Raw genomic sequence first — 25462 nt, forward strand, 5'->3', positions numbered from 1 at the left:
CACTTCCAAAGTTATTAAATGGGTATCTTATACTGCAATAATATTTAATGACTGAGCTGAACTTTTATTAATTAATGATTAAAGAAAAAAAATAATAAGGGAATGTAGCGACGTAAATAGTTACTATATAGAGAATTACATAAACACATATATTTATTAGACGCTTGAATAATAGTTCTATCAAAATTTATGAACAACACTACGAACATCACCATTCCAAGGTCAAAATGATAGTATTAATACAGAATTGTCTATTTAAAAATAAACAATGTGAGGACACGGAAATAGAGGGTAAACAAAATATACTTACCGTCTGCTCCCATTGCAGGAAGACGGCTGGGAGCGAGTGATTCGTTCCGGGTTGAAAAGCCCACAACTAACTGTTACCAACCACAGATACAGTGTACTGTTAGACTGGGTCAGTGCATTGAAAAGGGATAGATGATACTAGTTCTGGATTGTGCGATCCCTACTAAAATTATAAACATGAAAATCACATTGTTAGCTCTTGACGACTTAACAGCTTAAGCAAATTTCATGAAATGTAACAAACACATTGTAATAACTTCTTTCATCCCAGAATGCGGAAAACTAAAGAAATAAATCAGTCCACGCTGTAGAAAAAAAAATGAAATAAACCTTATACCTGGGAAAGAAATGGAATTCGTTAGCAATAGTGACTAGTTTTGGGCCACTCGTTGTAATGTACCATGTCTACACGATCCCCCTTAGAAACCATCGTAGTTATTTTGTGGGGATTTCGCCACAAAGGGCAGATCAGTTAGACCTTACTTCTTACTTATCCTGTCATCTTCCACAAGTGCCCCGTCAGCTTATCCTTATACACTTATACATTCATTAAAAAAATACTATTGCCTAGCGCTAACTCACACACAGAGCAATCTCTGCCCTACAATTAGAAGAAAATGAAGTATCATAGTATGGAGAATATAATTTCAAAAATAACTATGTAGTGATACCTACTCATTTCAGTAATATAAAACGTGTTGCCAAGCGACAGTTATCTGTCTAACCAACTCTTATATCTGTGGTTATGACCAGTTGCGGTTTCCCTATTAGGGCATCATCCAACGGAAGCTTTGATCAAAACGCAAGTCTAGGCATCGCTGACTCTAAGGTCTAAATCAACAGCAATTTGTGCATAATACAGCGGATGTTTTATTAACAAAACATGCAATTACCTAGCAATATGTGGTATATAATGAATAACATACTAATACGTGGTTATAGAAAGAAATATCTGACTATGTAAGCCTAGTCGAATATATTCGTATCAAATTAAATGATTGTAATAATCTTAGTACCTACTTCTCTAATTCTTCGAAGTAATAACATATTGGATTATAGAGCAGAATTTCAGTACATTATTTTTTTTTATTTTCCTATTAGAAATCTTGCCATCAGTCATGTGGACTATAAGCAAATGTGGTGTTCCGGTATATAGCAGGTAGAGTGCCGCTCCCGGTAGAGCAGCTCCTCGTTCCTAAAAGTCAGTCCTGTCTGACTATCTTGTTCAAATCTATCACGCCTTTACTTTAATCGACGCACGTTTCGGATATTGAAGTTGGCCAGCGCATTCATTTGGGTACCTCTGAAGTCGTAATTTGTATTTGTTCATTAAAATTAGTGCAATATTGTGAAGATAGATAGTACGCGAAAATGTAGTCCTAAAATTAATGCGTGAAGTAAAAACTGCAGTATGGATAACGGCTGAAGCATTATGTAATTGGAAGATATCTCGTAGTACGAAGACAAACATAGGTAACATAGGGCACTATTAACTAAAAAAACTTACGAAATCGCTGGTACAAAACAACAAATGACTGGTATTACAAATGCAGGAGTATCTGTCTGTCTGTATGACAAAAAGGCTGAATAAATAAAACAAAATTTGACATGAAGATAAGACTTAACGGCTTCGATGGTCTAGAGGTTAAGCATACCACTTTACTTCCGATGGTTGCGGATTTCATTCCTCGCTCGGAACACATATTTGTATTCACATACACACATTCGGTGTTTTCTATGTATTTATTTATTTTAAGTATTCTCATCATCTCATCAGTCCAATACCAATGACACAAGCTCTGTTTAGCTCGCGACTATAGATACGCTGTGACAATTGTCCTGGGTTATTATTATATAATATAATTATAATAATAATAGCCTATCTTTTATCACAAAGAAAGAATTAATGCCGCGGATATCACTTATAAAATAAGTAATACAACAACTCCCATACAAGTAATAAATAAACGTGAAGTTTCTTTAGAATAGTAGCTACAAAATAAATAACAAAAATAAAAGCTAAGTCAGCGCACAACCTGCAATTACGTACGTTGGGATTTAAAATTTCGGTCGAATCATTGTCATTACGTTCTATTAGGCGGTAGCAGGCAAAAAGACAATAACTTTAGAATATTAGCTTCTGATTGGTATATATCAATATAGTTTTTGTGATGGTAATTACTTCATTTAGTGCTGCTGTTTTTTGGGACCATTTCCTCAATATTTCAGCGTATAAATCTAATTACACTTTATATAAAGTCGTCTGCGTGAGTTCCTCTGCCTCGTCTATTTCAGCTGCTTTGTGAGCTCGAGTCGGAGGGTGAGATATTTCGGTGAAATAACAGGGTACGAATCCATGATATTATAGTATTCAGGAATGGGAACCTTAACCGTACCACAGGCATCACATAATTTGATGTCCATGGCTGACCATGGCTGACCATGGCTGTTCATGTATATACACGACGTTTACCACTTACCATCCGTTAAGCCGTCAGTTTGTTTGTCCTGGTATGCAAGGACATAAAAAAGAATATATTTAGGTGTAAGTATTTAAAACGTACATTTAGTTGGATAAAAATACAATTTTTAAATATATCTAAAATATTGTTCAATAAATTTCAGTACATTAAGAACTTTTATACTCGAACAAATTAAGGTACTAGGTCCAAGCAAACAGACATAGATAAGATCTCTTAAAGTTATCTATAATGTTCCATGAACAATACGAATCTGATTCCCCTTAGAAACCATGCAACGATGGGTGAAGTGATCTGATTTTATGTTCATTCTTTCATACTTCACTGGCTTTCCGCAATTTAATTATTATAAGACAAAAAAGTTACGGCTCATAAACTTCTATTAAAATAAATCTAGATTAAATTTAAAAAAAATACAAAATTACGTATGCTATTAACCCACCCCCCTGTACTATGATAATATATTTTTCACACTTCATCTCCACACCAACATACCTACACTATTCTGACGTTGGTTGAAGGCCATGTAAGTAGGTTGTTCAACTACAGTCCCTGAAGCATGACCAATTTATATTGCAATTTTTTTACATACCCAGTCAACTTAGGTATATTTCATGTCTTATTACCATAGACTACAGAGACAGGTATCATTTATTTACATTAGATAATTCAAGAGTACATTTTGATTACTTAAAACAAAAATATACATATAACTTATTTGAAGTATGTAAGTAAATAATAATAATAATAACCCAGGACAATTTACACAGCGCCATCTACTTGGTACTAGACAATTGATAGATGTATATATTTAAATACATTTCCTTTATAAATGCATTCATAATATAGATAAAAACATCCAGACGAAGAAAAGAGAAAAACTATAAAAATATAAACGGTACAAACTTTATATTCATGAACATATCATGAATATAACGTTTGTACCGTGCGATAAATCGAACCCGCGACTATCGGAGGTAAGGCTGAGTCCTAAACCGCTAGACTACCGATGCCACATGTTTGAATGCACCTAAATAAGACATTTTTAAAATTAGTGTGTCTGAGCCATCTGTCTTAGATTCTTATACTCATTATATCTGCAGATGGGGAGACAATTGTATTTTTAATTTTAATTTTATCGCCTAAAACACCAGTACACAGATTTCTATTAATTGGATTTTAATGTTCTGTGAAAATTCTGGAGACTTAAAATTTTGTGTTTAATTATGTTCTAATTTTAATTATAACTGATTTTAAATAAAGTGATGAGATTTTTGTAAAATACTTTGTGAGTACATCCACCAGTCCGTAACTATATTTCACGCTATACATATTCTATTTAAGACTATCAACTCTATTATATTTCACATACTATTTGACATTACACACTGATTTTTTTTAATATTCATAACTTTCTTTTTATATAAGAAAATCCGAAATAGGGATCACACATACAAATTTCAAATAGCTTGTACAATTGCTGCACTGTATAAATGTAAATATTTTGTCATCCAAGCAAACAAAGTCATATACATATCACTACAACTTTAGATGTATTTTCTTTATCTGAAAGTCCTTCAATATTAGTGCCAAAGACACCAGATGCATAAGGTCAAAAGTACTTTATACTATCTGTATACTATTATATTAAAACTAGCTACTCGCCCCGGCTTCGATGTACATGTATTATACATATAAACCTTCCTCTTGAATCTCTATATATTAAAAAAATTGTTGCACAGATTTAAAGATTTAAGCATACATATGGACAGACAGACAGTGACAAAGACTTTGTTTTATACTAAGTATGTGATGAAGTATTAATCCAACTTATTTATTAACTAGTACATACAGATATTGAAGGAAGAAATTTGTAAATATCTTTTACTTGTACATAGCATATTTATTAAACAAAATTGTCATTTTATGCATGCAATAAAATTCTTTGAGCTCTGTCTCATAGTGAAATTCAAATTTAAAATATCTTTATTTATTTAGGTCTATTACAGACTCTTATGATATATCAAATCTACCGTCAGTTCGGAATGGTTTCAAGTTGAGAAGAACTGACAAGAAACTCAGCTTGTGTGTGTGTTAGCTCACAAATGATAATATATTCGACAGTCGGGAAATCATAGTGTCAGTGTAATATAATTCCTAATATTATAAGAGTAGATTCCCAATCATTTGTTGCCCATTTGTTATTGAGTACCCTATACAAAACATGAAATATTAACAGTAAATGAAGAATTATATTATTCTTCTTAATTTATAAACTAACATACATCAGGGAACTTTATTTAAATGTTTTTTTAATATTAACTTTTCCTCAAAAGTAATATTGCATATTTTAAAATAATCCAAACCAACTTATACTGCCGAGCAAGTTAGCTTAGACCAATAATAGTGTTAAAAAAGGTATGCAGCAAATATGGGGCATTTAACAGGCATTGATATTAAGTTTTTGTTTGATACATCAAATGATACATAAACACCAGAGAGCGTAAAAATGAAGTTGTTAGAATAATGTTTGAAAATTCAATCATGTAAGTAACAGTACACCAAATGAAAAAAAACAAGCTACATAGATAGCACTATGCACATATAAAGTATATCTTTTACTTTGTTACTATTAAGATACATCTTATGTATATTTTTAATGGATGATAATGTTATGATACACCAGCTTATTCTAACTATGACAGTCCCACAGTCTGCCAATAATGGCAAAAACACTAGAAATTTATCAAGAAAGACTCCAGGGGAAAACTGCATGTATTTAAAAAAAAATCTAATTATTTATGTCAGTTGTCTAGTACTCATAACACAAGATCTAGTTAGCTTGAGATTAGTCGGTGTGATTTGTCCATTATTATTTTAACTCCATGGTAATCAATATGTTGATGCATTCCTGATGACAACTCTAACACCTTAGTATCCCGTAATTTTACTATTGTATCACATCCTTCAGCCAATACCTTAGCCAGTTCCAGAGGAACACATAAAACAATCAAAACTTTTGCCATATCAAATCGTGGCTGAAGTAGTCAATATCCAATGAGAAATTAAACACAACAGAAGAGAAATAAATAAAAATATTAAAAAAATACCCCTTCAGCCAAAACACAGCTTAAAAAACAACCAATATCTAAGTACTTCATAGACATGATTGAAGTAGAACTATGGTACCCACTCACAAGTACTGTTCATCTTTTACTGCTCTATTATTTTATTATGAGTGTGCTGAAAGTGCATAAAGTGCACTTTTGACAAAAATAACAGTAAATTATATAGACATCACAGTAGAAATTAAAGGAATATTATATATTTATCTACATTTAGAATAGAATTGTACTACCCTATTATTTAATGTAAACATATTAATATAGAGGTAGGAGGTAGGATGACTATTTTAGATTTTTTTAAAAATGCATATCAAATATTGAATTAAGATAGATATAGATAACCATAGATAAAAGTAGAAAATAAAATTAATAAATTATTCAAAAATTAAATTTAAATAAACAATGTGGTAGTAATGAGCTACTTAAATAGCATTAATGAAGGTAATTTCAAAACAATGCAGTTATCTAATTTCATTTAACGTTCAGTGCTTTATTAATTTCTATACTAATCAATCCTAAACAAAAATGACAAGTATGTCTTAAATTTAAAAAGTCTAAATAAAATCAAATAGATCAAATCAATTTCCTATATCAAGAAAATTCAGTAATTAACAAACAAATAAGTTTAAATTATTGTAAACATGCCAAAAGTATCTGAGTACTCACCTAGAAAGCTGGTCTGCCAAGTGTTTCCAAGTCTGCAAGGTATAAATCTGTCCATGGGCTCTGGTCGAACCAACACGGACTGTTTCCTGTTCACAGGGCTGCATGATTGCAGCAAACGGTTCTGGTACGACTCACTGAACATTCTGAATGCTCTTAGTCCAAGTTCTCAACACCCACTAGCCAGTTCTAACAACTGGACACTTCAAGACGAGGGTACAATATAACAGTATTAGAAACCGTAAATTACAGGTAGATTTATTAATTCATATTTAAAGATAACTGTCATAACGTAAATGTCGACGGTAGAGCAATAATTAAAGAGTTCACAGGAAGAGTACTCGACTCCTCAACTGTTAATATGCATTTGACTTTATTTGACATGGTTATACACAACAACAAACTACATTTTTCACGGCTTGAGTAGTAATTGTATAAACTACAAGATTCTAATATTGTTTATTTAATTATCGATTTCTAATTTAGTACACAAGTAGACAAAAGCATTAAATTTTGTTTTCTGAATATTTTGAGATAAAATATTGCTTGGTACATTCGAAATATAATCTATGCATTTTTTTAGTGACTAATGTTGCCATATTCCTTTTAGTTTGCTCCAAGGTTAGACAAAATTACCCTAAAAAGTTGTCAATTAATGTATTCTAAAAACATTTTCTTGAGAAAATCATCAATATATATTGATATACACATATATAATCAGAAATTATTAAATCATCACCACTAAAAATATAAATATATAAATTTATTATAAAGTTATTTTTCAATACCAACAAAACCTCACTGTTTGTACTTGTGTGTTCATATTTTTTGAAGAAATAATTACTAGCATCGGATTTTAAGCAAATTAATCTTTAAATATATGCATAAAGTTCTCTCCCCGTTAAAAAAGGTTGCCACATTGGGACATTCAATGTTTTTCGGAATGTCACGAATGTTCATATCTTAAAAGCCTCGTATATATAAATGATATATATTTTTTAATTTTTTACATAAATTAACTTTAGAAATAATTAAGAGTATAAAAATATATTTACCCTAAATTTTAGGTAAATTATTCTGAGTTGGCGACATTGCAACTGACATCAATATTTTTTTGGGGATACAACATAAAAAAACTATTATTTAAATAAATCCGTTGAAACTTGATTGAACTCGTAGATAGAGAGTTAGTTAGAACTCAACCACAAAAAGAAATAACACTGTATGGTTGGTGCAAACACCAATTGCGGGCAAGTGTAACTAATTGAAATACATATTGTTAAATTAACAAATACGTATTTAAGTCCTCTATAATAAACTTTTTCTTTTTGAATTTTAAACACGAAAAATGGTCTTTTCTGATTTTATATGTTTTTTTTAAATAATAAATGATTTATATCTCTTTTAGATGTACGTTGTAATTGTGCATTCTGTTGACTGAGAGTGAGACACAACACAGCATTAATTTTCAAAGCCACATATGCGTTTTATGCCACTCCATACTCCATCTATAGGTACAAATTGTCAGTATTTGCACAGAGTAATTTTGAATCTGAAATTGACAGTCATGCCAAATGAAATAAATTTATATCTTTATATTTCTTTTAACTCAATCGTTTAGCTTGTAAAGCTTGTATGCAAATTCAGAATTTTAAAATAATATTGTATTTAATATTCATTTTAATATTTGTTTGATATTCAAAGTAATATCTGTTTCACAGATTTCAGATTTTTTTTCATTACATTCATTTTACTACGATCTATTCTTTACAGCATTGTTCATTTGAGAATTAAAGATCATGGATTTTCGCCGTAAGCATAAAAATGACGATAATTTTAACGAATCTCCGACATATTCGAGATTATTTGTAGTTACTGAGAAAAAAGTGACAGAAGATCAACTTCGAGATGCATTCACAAAATTTGGAACTCTTGAAGACATACGTATACCCCGTGATCACAACACGGGAGAAAGTAAAGGTATAGCTTATATAAAATTTTCTAAAACAACAGAAGCTGCTGCCGCTATGGAAGAAATGAATTTGAAAGTAATTCCGAACTCTAACCGCCCTTTGAAAGTCATGGTAGCTGTTAATCGCTCAGAAATACAGAATGATGATGATTATGATGAAAAATATAGAAGATTATTTATAACAATCCCAAAGACCATGAGTGAAAAAGAAATTAAGGATGAGTTTTCCGAATTTGGTCATGTTGAATACATTCGTGTACAAAGAGAGAGGGATAGTGGATTGCCTAAAGGTTTTGCTTATGTTAAATTTACAAAGTTCTCGGAAGCAGCCCGAGCATATGAGGACTGCGATCCAAAGTACAGAGCCATTTTTGCTCTCCCAAAAACAAGCAATAGACGACCAGAGACAACATTTGAGACTAATATCAACTCACTAGCTTCATCCTCGATTGGTTCAAAGGCATCACTTATATCTGCTATGAATGTACGTCCTGGCAATTACACTAAGGTCAATTTTATGTGTTCCCCTTATCTTACCCAGGTGCATGTTGATAGGATTTTTGATATTGTACCAGGGTTGGTACATTGTCAATACTATGTAGATTTAATGCGTAATTTCGGTAAAGGAACCGCTTCATATTCCAATCCAGTTTCTGCGGCGTATGCAGTTGAAAAATTGAATAAATTTGAATATCCACCTGGTGTCAAAATTTTTGTTAGGCCTGCTGACTCAAAGTTTGACCAACATGAGCAAAACTTCACCAACATACCTAATGTGGTGAACAATTTGAAAAGCGCTATCAATGCAACTGCTAATTCTGCTTCCCCTGACTTGGCACAGTTGGCTGAAGCTATAGCTGAAGCTTCGAAACTGATCAAAATAGCTACAACTGGTGTAAATGATGAAAACTCTCATGATAGCAATGATTTGAACTACTGTAGTGTGAAGTTACCAGCGCCACAGCCACTGGCTGACATTGACAGTGCTGTGGCGAAAAGATGTTTTTTAGTGTGCAAGCCACAACCACCCCCTCTTACAGTTTTACGAGATGTTTTCTGTCGTTTTGGGGACCTTATTAATGTTTATACACTGCCTAATAAAACAGTGGGGTATGCTCGTTATGCCAAGGCTGATGCAGCTGATGAAGCTATCAGAGTATTACATGGTGCTGAGATTTGTGGCGTCCGAATGAAGGTGCTGGAGGCTGATGACGAAGCCCCTCCAAAGAGAGCTAGATATTCTGATAGGACAAGTACATATTAACTCTAGACATTATCTAAGGACATCTACAGACCAGAACCTCTTTGGACATGAACAGACTCCTGGACATGTGGACACCTACGGACTACTTTTCATAGTGACAATGTACTGACAAATAAAATGTTTTCATATATAACTGACATTGTTCTTGGCCTAAATGATAGTTCAAAGTCTACTTTTGTACTACCTTCTAATATTATAATTGCGAAAGCAAATTTGTTTGTTACCATTTCATGCCTAAACAACTGAATCGATTTCAATAAATTTTAATATACAGACAGTGACCCTTGAGACTGTAAATAAGCTGAAAAGTGGTGAAAATAGGGTATGAAAATCAGTATGGGGAATTAATAATTTCTTAAAGGATATAAAAGTAATTATAATACCAAATTATACTGCTTAAAGTACTAAAATACTAAACTCTCGGGTAACAGCTAGCTATAAATATACAGACAGACATTATAAAAAGTAGACTTTGTTCTCGTATCATATATGCGCTTCAACTATATTCCCAGTCTTATATTATTTTGAAACTCCATTACAGATAGGTCCTTCAATGTCCAATTTTATTATTCCATAAAAATTAGACAAGTTGGGAGTAAAATGTATTTTAAACCATGACTATTTGTTCTGCAGAGTATTAATATTCAGTTTATATTTTTATCTGTGCCAAATAATAAGGTTAAGCAGATAACATTAATCCAAAACGCATTGAATGTAGTCAGAAAATTGGAATTTGTCGAATATAACACTTTCTATTAAGAGTAAATAACTATTAAGAGTATTTATATGGACACATCTTAAAATTCTGGCTTTATTTTTATAACTTCAAGACAAAATAACATTAACTGTTTAATTTTTTTAGATAATGGTAGAGATTTTTTACGTATTTTTTTATTGTTATGCGAATCTTTGTAAAAAGACTACTGAAGTAGAAATAAGTCGACTGTGTGGCTACCTCACTCTTATTTCATTCGCCAAGTAGCTTTCTTTGTAAAGTGGTTTCATTAGAGGAGTGAGATAGTGAAATTATAGCAATAATAAGAGATGATCTTAGTCCTCCAGAATGACATCGCACGTGCTCACGGGCATCACATGATAACGTGATACCCTTTTTTTTTTTTTACTTGTGTAATGCTGTTGGGCTCAGCCTGCTTTTACAGCTTCACCGGATGATAGAGGGGAGTGCAGATGGAACTCCAAACCCACGGAAGAACTTATGGAGGGGTTGAAGGCCAACTCCGGCCTGACGGATACGACTTTAGTCTGGTCACCGCTAGGGATTCGAATTTCTGCTCTGGTCGTCATAATTTCGATCCCCGTTCGAATTTGACGGGGGATCGATCGGAGGAGGCGGGGACGTGATAGACGTAGTGCTATGCACGCATATAGACGAGGGTAACCACTTACAAACAAACCTGTGGGAAACCTGCTTCTATCTCCTAATGTTACGTTTACATTCAGCCGCTTCCCCTACCACTCGCGCTGCCGGAAATATTGCCGCGTCAGCGTTGACGGGACTCGACGCGAGTGAGTGTCGTTTACACTCAGCCCTCATATTTATTTACTGGGCGACTCTTGCTTACCTTCCGCTTTAAACGCCGCGACAAATGAGCGAGAGGGCTGAATGTGAACACACTGCCACTTGCGCTGCCAGTCCTTTCGCACACTAAAAACCGACAATCGAGGTAGCGCCGGGCACTGCGAGTGGCAGCGCCAATGGCATGGGAAGTATCGTGTTTACACTCTCGCTCGCTTCCCTGCCCACTCGGGCTGTGTGTAAATTGGACTTAATACTTAGAAAAATTGTCACTATCACATTCATTTTGCAATTACTTCCATGTTGGGTGTTTGTCTCATACTTTCTCAGTATTTGGCCATTAATATTCTGGGGTGAGATGCTATATATTTAAACAAATACTATATTCAATTCTGTTTATTGCACTTTTTATAATTCACAAAGTATAATTGACAATATTTGTAATGAGGAATAATGATAAAAAATACATTATCATTATTGTACGTATTCTACAATTTCTAATATACTACTCTAGTTGACCTCAATCTCAAATGATGGGATCATACAAGCAGATAAAAAATATTTAACACAATTTTAAAGCACTTCAGAATCAGCTATTGCCATCAATAAGTAATTTTCTTTTATTTTTTCCATAAAATTGATAATTTATGAAAATAAATTGTAGAAAAACAAACCTTATTACAAAGCAATAAAACTTTTAAAAAATACTAACACTGCATCTATATTGTATAAAACTTCAAATATTACGGAAATCAGAAAAGAAAAAGACCTCATTTTGACAATAATTCCAGATGGAATATCACGATTTACATTATTATATTTTTTTTTTATTAGAAAGAATAGAAGATAGAATGAAAGATTAGAATTACTTTGAAAATAGGTAAGACGGTTGAATAGCTAAAATAGGCAAATACGTTTAAAGTTTTCTAAACTATTATTAGGAGGAAAAATGTATTTAATTTGTAGTAGAGAAATTTGGAAAATACCGATTTCAAAAATTCTTTCACTATATAAGATAGAATAAAAGCTACATTATTATAGAGTAAGAATTATTGCTTTTTTTTTATTTTTAAGAGGTTTTAGAGATCCTTCCATGATGGCCCCATTGCAAAGTCAGAATAGACCACTAGTTATAGATCAGGGTAGCTTCTTTGCAGCTAAAAATATGTGTTTATATTTGTACATATTGCTTTCGTATAAATTCACATTTAGTTTGCACCTTTTTAGACTCTAAAAAAGCCTGTAATATAATTGTATAGAGATCACAGCCAGTGCATTCAAGACGACTCGATCATTGCTTGTCCAAGTAAAGGCAGTAGATATTCTCTATAAAGTGGATGCTTGTCTCCGTGTGTGATTCTCAGGATTTTCTCCGCGTATTTCAGTTGTTGTAAGGACTTTTGTAAATCCATTCTGTATAGTAGAATCTTTCCATACTTTAAATATAAGAGACCCAATAAGGGGTGCCGGTCACCATAGTAGAATCTGGAAAAGGAATACTATTTAGGGGTAGGCAGGTAACGTAAAAAAAGTGTATTGATAGCCCTCAATTCTATCTGATAACGTCTGTAATATACAATATTAGAGATCTTGATAATCCCATATTGTATTTAGCCCTAGCTGTGCCAATGACTGTTTTATTTTTAAACCGATTGGAAGGACCACTCGGACCGGGTATGCAAGTCAGCAGTAATCAGCTTCAGGTCAGGTCGTCAGATTGTAAAAAATATAGAAAACTTTATTTTTACGAAACTTTACTACTTACTACTTGACGTTTTTGAGATTAACGTACACAAAGTTTTTAAATATTTTTATGTTTTTGTGTCTGGTATATATGTACAATATGTATATATTTTAATAAATATATTTAATGTACTGTACACACACAGCCTCTTTTAGGTCTTATTGTATATATAATATAATGATGTAATTAAAGTGTTATTGTACCTGAAACAAGGAATGAGCCTTTCGGCATAGTCACATGCTTTCTCCCACAGTTGCACCAATATGAGAGCATCGAACGCGTGGTCCAGCGTTTGCGCATGCATCACGTTCATGGGATGCAACACACCCTCCTGACGCTCCAGACAATAATTGCAAACGTCAACATCTGTATAGTGAATTGATAAAGAAAATGATAGCGTTAACATGACAAAATTTAAAATTTCGTCCCATCAAAAATACCTTAACCGTGACAGAATTTCTAAGATAAACATACTTATAGGTGTTACTATAGGAATATAAAAAAAATATTATATATAGAAATAAATCTATTGTATTGAAAAAACTCTTGCAGTAAATTGATAAATATTAATAGCGAGCCATAAATTTCAATAATAAGAACTCTACATGAAATATTCTAAAAGCAAAATTACATTGGACTGTGTTGATATCATCATTTAAATTGATAACTCTGTTTATATATTGATAGATACAGGTTACATGAGATAGAACGAGACAGCTACATTCAGCGTCTTGGTCTTTCTCATGTAAAGCAGTAGCAATTCGTTTTGTTTTGTCCTGCAAAAGAAATAAAGATATATAAATAAAATACATAAAAGGATACAAGCAACAGAAGCACCTTTCATATTCTGAAGATGCAGTTCAGTGAATTCCATAGTCTTCACAAATAGCTCAACATGTTGTACGGTGAACTTGGTGCCACATTCCTCGCAACGTACACTGTCGTCCCCTCTCGGTAACCCATTAACTATATCACAATTGCCATTCATTGTATGTCCATTCTCTAGTCTTTCCTCCGGTCTTCTCACTAGAAGACAGTCTTCCTTCCATGGTATACTGACGGGGCTATCACATTCGCTGTTTAGGCATTTCGCTGCATGCACTATCTTCATTTGAGATTCATCTGTAAAGAAGTGGTAGTCAGTTAGGTGTTATAATAAAAATAAGCCTGAACATCTCCTACAGCAGTGGAAGGGAAGAAGATTTTTAGTAATGTAGACTAACCAGCCTATTGCTATAGTAATTTATCCTAGCAGGCTGACCTCCAAGCGGTATCGCAGGTACAGCACCACCCCGTTATAGATGGTAACATTTGAAAATTTGACATATACACCTGTCAGTTTAGTCTCCGGGACTAAAAAACAGGCTATAATATTCAATCTACTATAATATCCAGAAAACTTTCATTAAACTAGTACGCCATCTGTCTTGAATAAAGCGTAAAACTGGCGTATTCGTAATCATCTGCTAACTGACCTGACAGATTTCATTTCAAACTACTGTCTTTGACTGGTGCTTCATAAGAGTATACTACTAGTGTAGGCGGGAGCTTTATCTCATTGTTGAATAATGTTGTTTAGATTCAGTTAGGTTCACATTTTTTATTTTATGACAATAATAAAAAGAGGAAAAAAGCCTGCGACGTTTCTTCTGATATCTAATTACCACTGCATAAGAGCACTTGCAACACTAGGAGTATTAGGCGAGGGTATATTTATCCTAAAATGTGGGCAAGCTATTGAGGACGAATATATACTCTTCTTAAGATTCTGTTCGGAAATATAAGTTGGTGATTCCACAATGTGCTTGTCTATCAAAAAGTGTCTGGATAAATGCACGGTGGAGGACCGATATTTAATCTGGTGATCGGGTGGTGTTTAATAGGAACACAGTACATGCCGTTCAAACCTCAACTCAAAGAGAAGAAAATAGCCATGCAATTGAAAAGGGACCAAATTCTTTACCCAACCAGAAAGATGAGTCAAAATATTATATATACTTTTTTAGTAGGTCCATAAAAGATTTTATTTACCACTCTCTTTAGTTTACCCGTGATTATAGTATATACAAAAATATCTATGTATTTGTATCAGTTATCTAGTAACCACAACAAAAGCTTTAGATAGCTTAACTTGGGTCTAGATGGCACTGTGTGAATTGTCCTGAGATTATTATTATTTACTCATCTTTTTGGTTAATGACTGCATTCATACATTTCCATACAAATAAAATATTATACACATCTAAAGCATTTACCCATGCACCTGTCACACTGGCACAAGAAGTAATAGTTCTCTAACAGCTCCGTCTGCCTTTCGTACGGCGTCTTCATTAAGTCTATATACGAGATGCGAATCTGAAAAAAAAAAAAAATTGTACTTTTTCAACTGTTTAAAAAAGATAAGATAGTGAAAGTACATGATAAGAGGCACGTCATCTTAAATCTTTGGATTCCGAACCACGAATAATCGTCACTATCGTACGACTTTATCCGCGTGTTCCCAAGGATCTATTAAAATTTCAGAATTTATATTGATTTGAAATATGGAGTAGTTTTAGGTACAGATGTAGCTTTATTTGTACCTACATTCATAAAAAGCTAACATATTGTTTTCATCGGTCTGGGCGTCTCTCTGTATATTATTTACAAAAGCATGTATTTAAGTATTTATATCAGTTATCTACTATGTATAAAATAAGCAATGTATGCGCCAAATAAATATATTTCTTTTTTTGTTGGCGCTGTGCGAATTGTCCATGGTTCTTATAATTAATTTTAAAAAAAGTACCTGGTTCCAATCTAAATAAGGCATATCCGTTAGGGCCCGTATATTGATTGTCTTCCCGTCAAAGGTGGCGACTGCATTCGGGTTGCAACTATGGTCTACAATCGACGAGGCCAAATATACCGCTGTCCCTATTGAGTTCATGTCGTTGTCCAATATTGTGAAGCTGTTTATTATCATCTGAAATAAAATAAATATATATATATATGATTATTTAATATCGGCCTACTATATTCCGCATTTTAATAATGTTTTTCACAAATTAAAATGACAAAACATATGCGCAATCACGCGCGAAAACACGATTGCACGCGCTGGCCTTCCCGAACTCCTGAGAACGTGTAAAAGCAGCTAATAGCCGCCTTTACACGACATATTCTTTCGTATGCTTTCATATGCTTCAAGTCATTCACACTTTCTTTTGATTTTATACCATAGATTTTATTTTCCTACGACACGTCTAAGATTTATAAATTATCAACAGCTCTATAATTAATTATTACAGGCGCTAAAGCACACTCACGATTGATGAAAACGGGAACGCGGTCACTGACGGCGCGTGCGGTCGATCTCGTTCATATATTTATATACATATATATTTTTTTTTAAATATTACCATTCTGCACTTCTTAATCTATAATAACTGTAAGTGAGCGATATTTTATACTCCGTTCGCACAATTTTGGTAAAAAGTACCCCTTTTTTCATGTATTAAGTTTAGCACACCGCGGTATGATTGTTTGTATCTGTCTGGGCGTTTTCTATATATATTATGTATTTAAAAATATATATATATACGAATTTATATCAGTTGTCTAGTAACCACAACACAAGCTCTGCTTAGCTTGGGACTAGACGGCGACAATTCACACAGAATTGTCCTGAAATATTATATTATTAACATATAAATTTATATTGATTTTTGTGTAAGAATATTAAAAATTACTTACCCTTCCATATAGTCCCATGAGCTCAACATTATTTGGCAGTGACAAGTCCTTCAGGAATTCAAATAGTACTCCACATAACGATGTGAAATGCTCCATTCTCTTCGTATCAGCCTTCAGGTCGGGATAATCTGCATTAGAAAAAATATATAAAGAGGTAACATTTGTAAGTTTGTATATGTCCGGGGTAATATCCGGTACTACTTATCCGATTTTGAAAATTGTTTATTTGTTGATTATCAATTGATCTAGGAAGGGTGTAGGCTTTGTAACATCGCGCTAAGACAAATAGGAGCGGAGCTGCTACGATAAATGTTCCGAAAATGTGACGCAAAAACGTAGTTGCGCTGGTCAGGTAGATATAGATTTAACAACAACTGCATATTTTTGCTCTCAATTTATGGGATACTGGACATTTTTAGTTGTCATATTTTTTCCTGTGTAACTGTAATGGCAAATTGAATTACGGCTGATGGTAAATATACCTGTAATATACGAACGGTACAAATGATTGCATTATTATGTGAGATTTGCTGTATTTTCTCATATGTTAGCATTTCACAGAACTATGAAGTCATGCGTTGCGTCATTATCTAAGCCGTTCATTGTGTTTTCTCATAGTTTACCAATCCGCAAAACAGTGGAGTCATGCCGTTTATAGTCATTAATTTTGGGAACTTATTTTACTGCCATATCCCATCCTGAAAGACTATTTACAAAGCAAACTGTCTCTTGGTTTGATTTCATATAGTCTACCTCGGTCAGTAATATGATTAGTCCTGTCTCTATACAAGTTTGTATTACCAGTATCTTTTATATAGTTATATGTATATTATACACCTATAGATATCTTCTATATGTGTATTTGTCACATAACGTCTTCCAGAGGGCTGGATCGATTTGGATGAAGTTTTGTATATAAATTTTATTGAATATTATAAAAATAAATAATACAATTAGATCCAGTAAGTTGCCTTCCGGGCATGCCATCTGCCGGGATCGCTGGTATAATCAAATCCAATCAATATATACAAATAATAATACCACTACTACTTACGTGACATAAGATCCTTCCACATCCTAAACGACGTGGCAGAATAAAAAGCTCTGTACGAATGTCCATCGCCTCGATTTAGCTTGTTGATTATTTTTGCGAGCATACGAGCTGCATCAGGTATCACTTTTGGCGATACTCTCTTCAGGTTTGCACACTCCCACTGAAAATTAGTACATAATAATGAATAATAACCCTGGACAATTCAAACAATGCCATCTAGTCCAAATGCAAAAATTGTTTGTATTATAAAATAGAAATAATCTTTATTCAACTAAACTTAATATAAGCACTTTTAAATAATCTCATTTTTTCTAGGACATTGTTAATAAATACAGTACATAATTTAATTTTCAAAACAATATAAAAAAAAATTAATTCAAATTTGAAATAATTTTAATAAAAACATATTGTTTTAATTTAGTGATACAACAATTATTTAAGAATTTGCTTCTTTCCTTATATTTGGCACCGTGATCTAGCATTGCATTAAAATTGCACGCAGTGAAAGAGTTAAAGTCATGTCGAGTTTATTTGCAAATTGCCTCCTTTAAAAATCAAAAGGCTCCCAGCTTCCACGTTGAGACCGCTTTAGAGAATAAATACTATAAGAGGCTAGAGATAACAAACTCATTTTTACATGAGATATAAAGAAATTGGGGTCACTTAAGTGGTCTTTATCCATTCCGATATATGCGGTCTATTGACCTATGTTCATGTACCTACATAATCGGTTGCCACTTTACTATTTTACTTATAAAAAATGTCATTTACATTGTGAACTGTCGAAGTCGTACAAACACCTGGCTGGCCCACATTTCGCTAGGTATATTTGAATCCAGCATAGTAGGGGCGAGCCCACCGCTGCCATTACGTAAATAAATGGTAAAAATAACCCGCAATGAAAATAAAACTGCAAATGAAACCGAAATAAAAAAAACATTGAAATAGATCACTGCCGAGTCGAGGAAATGGCAAGCAGCCATAAAATGTGCGTCTGTTACGATTCACACGGACGTGTACAGTCGCCAAAAATATTATGATAAACGATAATTCATCCTCACTTTATTAAAATTATAAATGCAAAAGTAACTCTGTCTGTCTGTCTGTTGCGTTTTCACACCAAAACTAATGGACCTATGTAAATTAAATTTGGCACACAGATAATCTAGACCCTGAGAAAGGTCATTACAAGACCACTTTTTAATGCGAAAAAAAGGTTGTAAGGAGCTAAAAGGGGAAATTAAAGGTTGAGGAAAGGAAGTATTTTTAACGCTAGAAGCTTGAAACTTATTTTTTAGGCTTTTGATTGAATATAAATGAATGACAAAGTTTGTAAAAAAATACCCTTAAGGAGATAAAATAAAATAGGGGATAAAAGTTTGTATTTGTATATAGAAATTCGTCATTTTTTAAGCTATAAAGATTAAACTTTTTTCTTGGGTTATATTATTAAATATTTTTCTTTTATTTGGGTCATGGTTTTGATTATTTTATTCATCAAAAATAGATTACTTTCAAATTTACTTAGATGTTATTATGTCAAGGATATTAATAATTAAAAAATTTAAACGTGTGTGTATTTGTAAAATAATTAGTCTATAATATAAATAAAAATGCTACTCAAGGTCACTATTTCAGGCGGTCGAAGTCGCGGTCACAGTTAGTTTATTACATATGGAGCTTAAAATACAATATTATGAAGGCTAAATACAAAATAAAAGTTCATGCGAACCCGCGTAGGGTTTAGAGTGTCATCTGCACTCGCCCCCTATCGTGTGGTGAAGCTATAAAACTGTGCCAACAGCATTAGAATCCAAATTTTCGAAATTCGAAAAAAATCTTCCTCGTGATAGTCTTCCTTCAAGCGAAATTCTGCCTGTGTGTATCACGGATATATATTACATATTTCTTAAAAAAAAAAGCAGACAAAGTTGCGGAAACCTGCTAGTTTATATTATTAGTATGGATTATAAATATATCAGATTCGTTGCTACCAGCGATTCGTATTCTTTTCTTTAGATTGTATTTACGCCAAACTTAATTAAGATCCGTTTAGTCAAGGTCGAGGTTAGGGAAATAGGTAACAAAACAAACAGGCAGATTCGCTTTCGCAAATATGTATATAGGGGGAGAGGCTGGGGGGACAAAGGGAATTTTTAGTAATTTGGACTAAACCACATACCCACGTAGACTTTTAACAAATCTACTTAGTGACTCACAATCAAGCCTGTGAGTGGAAGTGATAGGGAATTATTAGTAATGTGGACTGTTGACCCCATAGCTAGCAATATACAATGTCAGGTTGACCTCCACGCGATGGAAACCATCGTGATGAATTTCTGGTAAATTTGTAACGCTGGGCTAACTAACATGACCTTATCATCTTCCACTGGTGCCCCAACATTGTAAACCGTAGGCGGGTGCTCCTTATCCAATAAAAAAATGGTACTAATAGGGAACATATTTTTTTTAGTCTCAATTCAGATAGCTTTACAGAATTAACATACTCACTATTATGATCCTAAGCTTCTAAGTGAACAAAGAAAAAAATCAGACAGCTTTAAAGAAGCTGTAAATATAAAGAACTATACCTTATGATCCGCCCAAGCATCTCTCTGGCACGAGCGACCACAATAATGTACAAACTGGCAGCCCGAACACTTGAGCACCTTGCCCCTGAAATTCCCAATGTGTTGTGAAGTCATATTATACAATTGATTAAATATAGATGCTGTGATGATTATTCAATGTCTGCTGATATAATAAAGGGGTTGCAGTGCCAAATTCAACTGCATTTAATAATTAATTACTGTTTGTGTACATCTATTTTAATAAATAAAATAAGTGTCTATTGGTAATTTCAAATTAACAGCTTTTCACTAAAAGCATAAAAAAAATATATTTATATTACATAAAAATTATTTAAAACATTTATTTTTCAATTTTGAAGGAATTTTCACATGCATATAGCTAATGTTATAAGGAGTAACTTAGGTCAATTTTATTTTAGAAATATTATTTATTTTAATAATATAAAATAAAATATATGCAATAAGTCAGAGGTAACAGCTAGTGCAATATAAATTAATATGGTAACAGCTACAACAACATAAATTACTGTTTTGAAAGTGGGTTAAGCCATCTTAGTTATTAAAATGAGAACTTATCATGAGTGTCATCTTATACATAAAATTCTCGTGTCACAGATTTCATTCCAATCAGCTCATTAAATTTTGTGAGTGTATCGAGTAGATCTGAGAATTTTTCTATTTTTCATCCCCCTAAATGTTAGGGGTAGTCCACCCCTAATTTTTTTTTTATTTTAACAGCTAGTCTTTAAATATAGTATTATTTATATTATATTATTAACCCTAATGGCAAATAAATTGAGAGCCCACTTGATGATAAGTGGAAATTGTCTCCTATATACATAAGGGGCACCACAGAAAGTTTATATACAAAAAAAATACAACTAAAAAATCAAAAGAAGCAAAAAGAAAAAAATATATATCATCATTCCCCAAGGATGGTACTACCTCATAAGCTAGGATAAGTTAATTTAAATATATATAGGTAGATTTAGAAACCTGCCCCAAGAGGCTGACAACCCAATTACTCGGGGTTGTCAACCCCCATCTGTGCTGGGGCAAAGATATAACAATTGTAGTAAATACAACCTACAACCACTTTAATCAGTCTATTACATAACTTATAATATGGGATTTGAATTTAATAAAATATTTAATCAATTCTGCTGATATTACACAAAAGTAATTTTTATTTAGTTCAATAAAAATAATTTGTATTACAAAAACACAATATAAACACATCAATAGTATTTTTTTTCATTATACCACTTATTTGGAAAGCAGATTCAGTACAAGAGAAGAAAGATACTTGACCGTTGCTCTTTTAAACAAAATTGCTCAACTTTACATTGACTATAAATTTTATTTACAAATACCCACAAATAACTATTATTAAATTAATAATTTTAAATTATTGGTAAACTAAGAAAACAGTAAATAAATTAAGTTCATAAGTTTTAATAATATTTACTTACTTTTCTAAACAATTATCACATCGAATGCCTTTTTCTTTTGAAGATAGGACATAAGCAAATGGTTGCTCAGTCAATATAAGATCACCAGCCTTTATTGTCGATTCAGTATTTCTAAACTTATTCTTCATATTGCTTCTTTTTGAGGTAGATTATTTTTTAATGGTCCTAATATATTTTTTTGTTAAATTATCTTAGACTTAGACCTTACGTACAAACTAGTCAAACTACTCAGTAGTGAATGTAACAGGAATGTAAGTTAATATAGTTGCTGGCTGAAAAGATTATTCAGCCCCGGTTAGTACCTGCCGTTCCAAATTTATCCTATCGGTTATCTACATATTTTTAGTGGATATAGAACGCGACCGCTGACAGACACAGTATCAATAGAAAACAAACAAAAAGGGGACTAATATTAGATTCTTCAGCGAACTGAGGTTATATGAAGCGGCCAGGATCAATTATCAAAACGTTTGAAATAACGAAATAAAATCATAGAATAAAAAGGTTATTTTGCGTGAGAACAAATTTATAAACAAAACTTTATTAGGAATTCAGAAGTTGCGAGAAAAATTAAATATTGTTTGTTATTGACAGTGGGAGTAGGGTTGTGTAATAATATGTATTTAAACATCGATATTTTTATATTTCAATATATGTATATTGATTTAAAAAAAATTGGCATATCGAAATTGTGTCAATAACAATATTGTGAACAACAATATCGTACTAGAAAATATACAGTATATTTACAAGTACAATATTGTTATTCGCATTAATTGCTCTTTAGTATACAAAGCTTTTTAATTCATATTTCTTTGTTAGTTATTTTAACTTCAATTACTAAAGAATGTCAATAGTAAGTCTATTTAAGAATATTGATTATTAAACATTATGGATATCGGAGTCAATTCCGAATATTATTTTTAAATATATTAAATTGAATAATCTAACTCAATAAATATATTGTATTATCAGGACCAATAACCTGTATTACTAATTTATATAAACAAGACTTTAATAACAACAAAACGATATATTAATAAGATATTATTGCTACATTTTTAATATCGATATATAAATTTTATTCTACTTCGCGTTCCTAATCTATTCGACCCGAAAGTCAACAGTGACATTATACAGGTGACAGTGATAATCTAAATGTTGTTTGGTGATTCTGTACATTTATTATCTGCGCTGTCAGTTGCAACGTGCGTACTTTTTGCGAACTGTCACTTGTCAGTGTTAGTTTTTTATTTACTATTTTATACAATTTTAAAACAATATTTCTTCACATAAAATGTTCATATGCTTATTTAATTCATAATTATTATTCCAATATTTTTGTTTTATTGGTTTTTATAATTTAAAATGTCAATAGTTGTCACTAAAGCAGCTTTAGCTTTGAAAAATGCGGAGAATAATTTTCAATTCGTCAAGTTTGAATCATACAAACCTAAAAAGAGAGAATCTACTTCACATGACCAAAATATTGAGAAAAAGGCACAATTAAGTCGGAAGTCAAAGAAAGATTTAGATCTCAAGCAAATAAGACATGAAGTGGTTAAATTCGGAATGTCAGGATTTGATTCGACTAAGAAAGAGGAGGCAAAAATTGCCCTAGCCGTAAGTTTAGGTTAGTGGCATGTTTTTTATTCTTTACTATTATAATATTTATTTAACATTACCTCATACACACAGTTTTATTTATACTGTGTCATTTAGATGTCGGTGCAGAATGAATAATATATATCACTAATTTAAAGGTGCTTTATTCTAGATAAATATCATCTGAAATAAAGCATCTTTAAAGTGGTGGAAGAATTAATGGTTTAGGATATAGTCACTGCTGACATTTATCTCATATGCTCTTGTTCCTTTTTATAACATTGTGGCGCACCACTGGCTTTGCATACTTTATTTTATACACTTAAGGCAAAAACTTTCAGCAGGTGAATGGAAACTATATGAAAATCCATTTAGTAGTTTTTGATAGTCCCACAAACATATAGACAGACAATGGAAAAATTATATTTTATAATATGTATTTATAGTATGTAGATTAGTGTCTGCTCAGTACTTAGTAAATGTGATCACATCAGGGATAAAAAATAAGTCTCCTGCATCTAAATAATTTTGTAAAAATTTCATGATCATCTGCAAAGATGTAAAGCAAACAAAATAACATTCACATTTTTAATAATTGTAATAACTGTTTGTGGCCTACATATACACAACTTAACATACAACAAAAATACTATCTACATATACCCAGGCGCAGTCCACATATAAAGATCAAAATTTGTATTTAACAACATATTATATTGCTACAACTGCTGTAATAACTCTTAAAAAACTATATTAATAAAAATATATACCTGAGTTGTATTAATGGATTATTTTTTATTAAAGGTGCCAAACCACCTAAAAGGAAATACATAAATTATAAAGAGTTGATGCAGAAACGAAAACTAGAGAAAGAACAAGAGAAGAATGAGAGACAGCAGATGATCTCTAAAAGTTTGTTGAAGACTGGTGGCAAGAAGAAGAAACCTAATAATGATGTTGGTCACTTTTTGAGTGGATATGGAAAGGTACACTCCAAATCAACTAATATGTTACTCAAAAATGTGAAAATTTGGACAAATTTGAATAAAATTTGTACATACATTTAGATTGCAGTATTTACTGTCTGCATAGGTTTTCTCTGGAGACTACAACTTGGGGTTTATTTAAATAGGTTTTTTTACCTTTTTGTTTCTTGTGGCTCAGTAACATCCAAGTGATACCCCTGGTGTTTCAGTTTCCCATGGGCTATGGTTTACTATCATATTGGCCTTATGCTTTCTTGCCATCTACTTACTAGACAAAGATGAATGATGGTCATTTCACTTAATACTTTAGTTGTTAAGTTGAATTCATAGACAACCTCGGTGGTCTAGTGGTCTAAAACACTGCTTTATGTCCGATGGTCGCGGGTTCGATTCCTCGCACGGCACAAACATTTGTATTCATGAGTATGATTGTTTGTATCGGTCTGGGTGTTTTCTATGTATAATATGTATGTATGTATACATAGATATATATTTTTTTCGTAAGAAAAAAATATATATCTATGTATATGTTTCAGTTGTCTAGTACCCATAACACAAGCTTTAGCTAGCTTAACTTGGGACTAGATGGCGCTGTGTGAATTGTCTTGAGATTATTATTATATTATTATTATTATGTTTAGAATGGTTTAGCTGTTCTAAACCATATCAGAGGTATACTTAGATTTGGCTGTCCAGTTTATTCACAACGGCACTAAGTACGTAAATCTAGCCGCCATCTGGTTAGTCCAGGTTTATACAGCTATATTTTGATAGTAAATGATTTTTTGCCACTGATTAGTATTGTATACTTAATATAAAATAATATTTCTGATTTTGCAGGTGCAGAAGAAAGATTTAAAAAAAGATGACAATAGTAATAAAAAGAAAAGTAAGAAGAAATGAAATATGTTAATTAAATAATTAA

General features: G+C 32.3%; 4 protein-coding genes across 5 annotated transcripts in view; 2 read left to right on the top strand and 2 right to left on the bottom strand.

Moving 5' to 3' along the window:
- Positions 1–7143, bottom strand: part of LOC131853451 (fizzy-related protein homolog) — a 48217-nt gene extending 41074 nt beyond the window's left edge. The window contains exon 1 of the mRNA XM_059204345.1: positions 6581–7143. Within this exon, the coding sequence (XP_059060328.1) occupies positions 6581–6722 (142 nt within the window). The 5' untranslated portion in view covers positions 6723–7143. The remainder of the gene's footprint in view (positions 1–6580) is intronic.
- Positions 7144–8262: 1119 nt separating this feature from the next.
- LOC131853460 (RNA-binding protein 45-like) lies at positions 8263–9987 on the top strand. Its single transcript, XM_059204354.1, has 2 exons — positions 8263–8280; positions 8351–9987. The coding sequence occupies exon 2, from the start codon at positions 8377–8379 to the stop codon at positions 9811–9813; it is 1437 nt and encodes a 478-aa protein (XP_059060337.1). The 5' UTR covers positions 8263–8280; positions 8351–8376; the 3' UTR covers positions 9814–9987.
- A 2186-nt stretch (positions 9988–12173) lies between these two features.
- Positions 12174–22540, bottom strand: LOC131853448 (histone-lysine N-methyltransferase SMYD3). Of its 2 annotated transcripts, none has more exons than XM_059204339.1 (9): positions 21947–22540; positions 20475–20559; positions 17884–18043; positions 16830–16957; positions 15883–16059; positions 15350–15449; positions 13932–14216; positions 13298–13460; positions 12174–12835 (listed from the first exon to the last, which is right to left on the bottom strand). In XM_059204339.1, exons 1-9 carry the CDS (start codon positions 22072–22074, stop codon positions 12628–12630), a joined length of 1434 nt encoding a protein of 477 aa, XP_059060322.1. In that variant the 5' UTR covers positions 22075–22540; the 3' UTR covers positions 12174–12627. The 2 variants fall into 2 exon arrangements, with proteins under 2 accessions (XP_059060322.1, XP_059060321.1); XM_059204338.1 differs by having other exon boundaries at positions 13917–14216.
- Positions 22541–23173: 633 nt separating this feature from the next.
- LOC131853478 (uncharacterized protein C1orf131 homolog) lies at positions 23174–25462 on the top strand. The gene is made up of 3 exons (XM_059204374.1): positions 23174–23579; positions 24356–24537; positions 25378–25462. The coding sequence occupies exons 1-3, from the start codon at positions 23315–23317 to the stop codon at positions 25438–25440; spliced, it is 510 nt and encodes a 169-aa protein (XP_059060357.1). The 5' UTR covers positions 23174–23314; the 3' UTR covers positions 25441–25462.

The sequence above is a fragment of the Achroia grisella genome, unplaced genomic scaffold (genome assembly GCF_030625045.1).
Source record: "Achroia grisella isolate CSIRO2021 unplaced genomic scaffold, CSIRO_AGI_Agris_v1 utg902, whole genome shotgun sequence".
NCBI lineage: Eukaryota > Metazoa > Arthropoda > Insecta > Lepidoptera > Pyralidae > Achroia > Achroia grisella.

Coding starts and splice junctions, on each gene's coding strand:
- LOC131853460 (XM_059204354.1), top strand. CDS start 8,377: ATGGATTTTCGCCGTAAGCATAAAAATGACGATAATTTTAACGAATCT.
- LOC131853448 (XM_059204338.1), bottom strand. CDS start 22,074: ATGAAGAATAAGTTTAGAAATACTGAATCGACAATAAAGGCTGGTGAT. Junction 15,450..15,882: donor CTTATTTAGATTGGAACCAG/GTACTTTTTTTA, acceptor TTTTTTTTTCAG/ATTCGCATCTCGTATATAGA. Junction 14,217..15,349: donor CCAGTGTGACAGGTGCATGG/GTAAATGCTTTA, acceptor ACTTCTTTACAG/ATGAATCTCAAATGAAGATA.
- LOC131853478 (XM_059204374.1), top strand. CDS start 23,315: ATGTCAATAGTTGTCACTAAAGCAGCTTTAGCTTTGAAAAATGCGGAG. Junction 23,580..24,355: donor TGCCCTAGCCGTAAGTTTAG/GTTAGTGGCATG, acceptor TTTTTATTAAAG/GTGCCAAACCACCTAAAAGG. Junction 24,538..25,377: donor TTTTGAGTGGATATGGAAAG/GTACACTCCAAA, acceptor CTGATTTTGCAG/GTGCAGAAGAAAGATTTAAA.